At 42.7% G+C, this 3,287-nt stretch overlaps 1 protein-coding gene across 1 annotated transcript; it reads right to left on the bottom strand.

Annotated features, from left to right (window-relative positions):
• Positions 1–311: 311 nt before the first annotated feature.
• LOC309561157 (olfactory receptor 4E2-like) lies at positions 312–1,250 on the bottom strand (the record flags this gene model as incomplete). Its single annotated transcript, XM_082264903.1, has 1 exon — positions 312–1,250. The coding sequence occupies one exon, from the start codon at positions 1,248–1,250 to the stop codon at positions 312–314; it is 939 nt and encodes a 312-aa protein (XP_082121029.1).
• Positions 1,251–3,287: the final 2,037 nt, after the last annotated feature.

Raw genomic sequence — 3,287 nt, 5'->3', positions numbered from 1 at the left:
AGCACCGCTCCAATGATCAAACCCATCATCCACCGCTGACACCGTGTACCGGCAAAAGAGCCTGTCCATACTCCTGATACCAAGTATGCAGTAAAATGCTCTACAATTGCCAATGGATTGAAATGCGTCAGTGAGGGGCAGTTCTTAGGCAAGGGCATACTGTATGCTACGTTTGGATCAATAAAGCTTGTATGAAGTAGTGACATCATCAGCATATGGCCTTCTTCTACACCTATATTAGTCTGAATTATCCTATATTCATTGACAATCAATCAGAAAGTAATTATTATGTTTCTTTATTGTGCAATGGTCTACTGGAACAGTAGCTTTTGCATGGACACTTTGACGTCTTTGTTCCGCAGTGTATAAATGATAGGATTTAACATGGGTGTGATGACGGCATAGAACACGGTAATGAAGCGATTGGCAGATGAGTAGACAGACATGGGCTGGAGATAGACGATAATACCCGTTCCGTAGAATATGGAAATCACTATTAAATGTGAGGCACATGTGGAAAAGGTCTTACGCCGGCCTTCTCCGGATTTTATTTTCAAAATGCTTCTTATGATGTAACCATAAGAAAGGAGGACTACCATAAAGCAGGAGGGACCCAGAACGCCCGGTGTCACAGTCAGCATGATTTCGTCAAGCGTTGCATCTGAACATGACAATTTAATCAGCGGGGTGGCGTCACAGAAAATGTTGTCCATTTGGTTGGGTCCGCAGAAGGAAAGTCTCAAAATGAAGGCGGTGTGAAAGGTGGAATGGAGGAGCCCACCCAACCAGGCACAGGTGGCAAGCGGCAAACTTACTACCCTCCTCATTAGGACCGCATAACGTAAGGGGTCACAAATTGCCACATAACGATCATAGGCCATGGCGGTGAGAAGAAACATCTCTGAGCTCGCCAGGACATGGAAGAAATACATCTGCAAAATACAGCCGGCAAATGAAATTCGCCTGTTGTTGGCAAGTAGGACATCGAGTAGTTTAGGGACGGTGACTGAGGAGTAACAGATGTCCAAAACGGAAAGGTTGGTCAGGAAAAAATACATCGGTGTCTGCAGACGAGCATTCAACTGTATGACTAATACGATGATGGCATTTCCAAAGATGGTGGCGATGTAGACAACGGTAAATGTCATGAACAGAAGCAGCCGGACCTCGTAGACTGAAGATATGCTGAACAGGAAAAATTCTGGGATGTTGCTTTGGTTGGAGCCTAAATAAGATGGAACAACTTTCATCTATGAAAGAAAGACTGTGAGAGTAAAATTAGGTGAAAAGGAGATGAAAATAACAAACAAATGAAACATCATTGGCTCATGATTGAAGGTGGTCAGAAGAATTTACATAAAGCACAATGGTGGGTACCTCTTGACTGGTGGACCCAAACGTCCTCAGTGAGCTTACAATCTAAGGTCCCTACCTCACATAGATACATATAGTACATTATGTCACCAGTCTGCTGCAGGCATGAGGAACTGATTTCACAATCAAATAAGGGGCCCTTCACATTTGTAGTCAGTGGGAAGAATGTTCCTTATATTGGTGGTCAGTGGGAAGAATGTCCCTTACATTGGTGGTAAGTGGGAAGAATGTTCCTTATATTGGTGGTCAGTGGGAAGAATGTCCCTTACATTGGTGGTCAGTGGGAAGAATGCTCCTTACATTGGAGGTCAGTGGGAAGAATGTCCCTTACATTGGAGGTCAGTAGGAAGAATGTCCCTTACATTGGTGATCAGTGGAAAGAATGCCCCTTACATTGGTGGTCAGTGGGAAGAATGTCCCTTACATTGGAGGTCAGTGGGAAGAATGTCCCTTACATTGGAGGTCAGTGGGAAGAATGCTCCTTACATTGGTGGTCAGTGGGAAGAATGTTCCTTACATTGGTGGTCAGTAGGAAGAATGTCCCTTACATTGGAGGTCAGTGGGAACAATGCCTCTTACATTGGAAGTCAGTGGGAAGAATGTCTCTTACATTGGTGGTCAGTGGGAAGAATGCTCCTTACATTGGTGGTCAGTAGGAAGAATGTCCCTTACATTGGTGATCAGTGGGAAGAATGTCCCTTACATGTTGGTCAGTGAGAAGAATGTTCCTTACATTGGAGGTCAGTGAGAAGAACGTTCCTTTTATTGGTGGTCAGTGGGAAGAATGCTCCTTACATTGGTGATCAGTGGGAAAAATGCTCCTTACATTTGTGGTTTGCAAGTTTGGGGTGGAGAAACTTGACTGAGTCTGGGTCTCAACCTGAAAGAACACCTTTAGGATGAATTAGAGCATAGACTGAAAGCCAGGCCTTCTCATCCAATATCAGTGCCTGACCTCACAAATGCGCTTCTGGAAGAATGGTCAAACATTCCCATAGACACACTCCTTAACCTTGTGGACAGCCTTCCCAGAAGAGTTGAAGGTGTTATAGCTGCGAAGGGTGGGCCAACTCAATATTGAACCCTACGGACTAAGACTGGGATGCCATTAAAGTTCATGTGATTGTAAACGCAGGTGTCCCAATACTTTTGGTAATATAGTGTATCTGTGTATTGTATAATATTATATTTTATTATATTATATTAAATTATATTATATTTAGGCTTAGACATACAGCAGTAGCACCCAATCTGATTTATTTCAGTTACAAAAAAAACGAAAAACAAAAAGTCAGCAGCAATGCTGTGTGTTGTGAGCCCACAACAGGACTTTTCTGGAATTTCTGGCAGATCAGTGGGTAATTTTTTGTATTTTGAGTGTCTTCAAATGGATAAAACACGGAGAAATATGCATATATTGCAGAGATGTACTGCATATGTATTTTTTACTTTGCACTTTAAAAGACTGCAGATGATACAGCAGTGAAAATTTGGCCAAGACTAGGACAATTTAAAATAGTAAGGCTGGGCCCTAATGTACTAAGAGAAGAGGATGGGGCTCTAGTTTAAGAATAACTGCAGAAGAGACAGTTGTGAAAAACTGGGCAGTAGCAAGACAGGTTTCATCTGGGATAATAGGCCTAACTGGTGTATGCCTAACTTTTATTTTATGGGCATAGGGGTGTGGTGAATGTAAGTGATATATTGTAGTTCGAACAAGAGGCAGCTCCAAGAATAAATGCTCAGTAAGGAGTGAATGCTGCACTTTGTCAACTTTCCCTAAAACAGTTTCCCATACACTGACACTATACCTGCTCTGCACCCCCCTATTTTTATGGTGAGGAGGCGGTCTTATCCAAAAGCCCCATTATTAGCCCCACTAAGCAAATTTCAAAGGGCATGAAGTTTGTTAT

This window comes from Pelophylax lessonae (genome assembly GCF_965119305.1).
Source record: "Pelophylax lessonae genome assembly, chromosome: 8".
NCBI lineage: Eukaryota > Metazoa > Chordata > Amphibia > Anura > Ranidae > Pelophylax > Pelophylax lessonae.
Note: the sequence above shows the minus strand (reverse complement) of the source record. Positions and strands in the feature narration are given on the sequence as shown.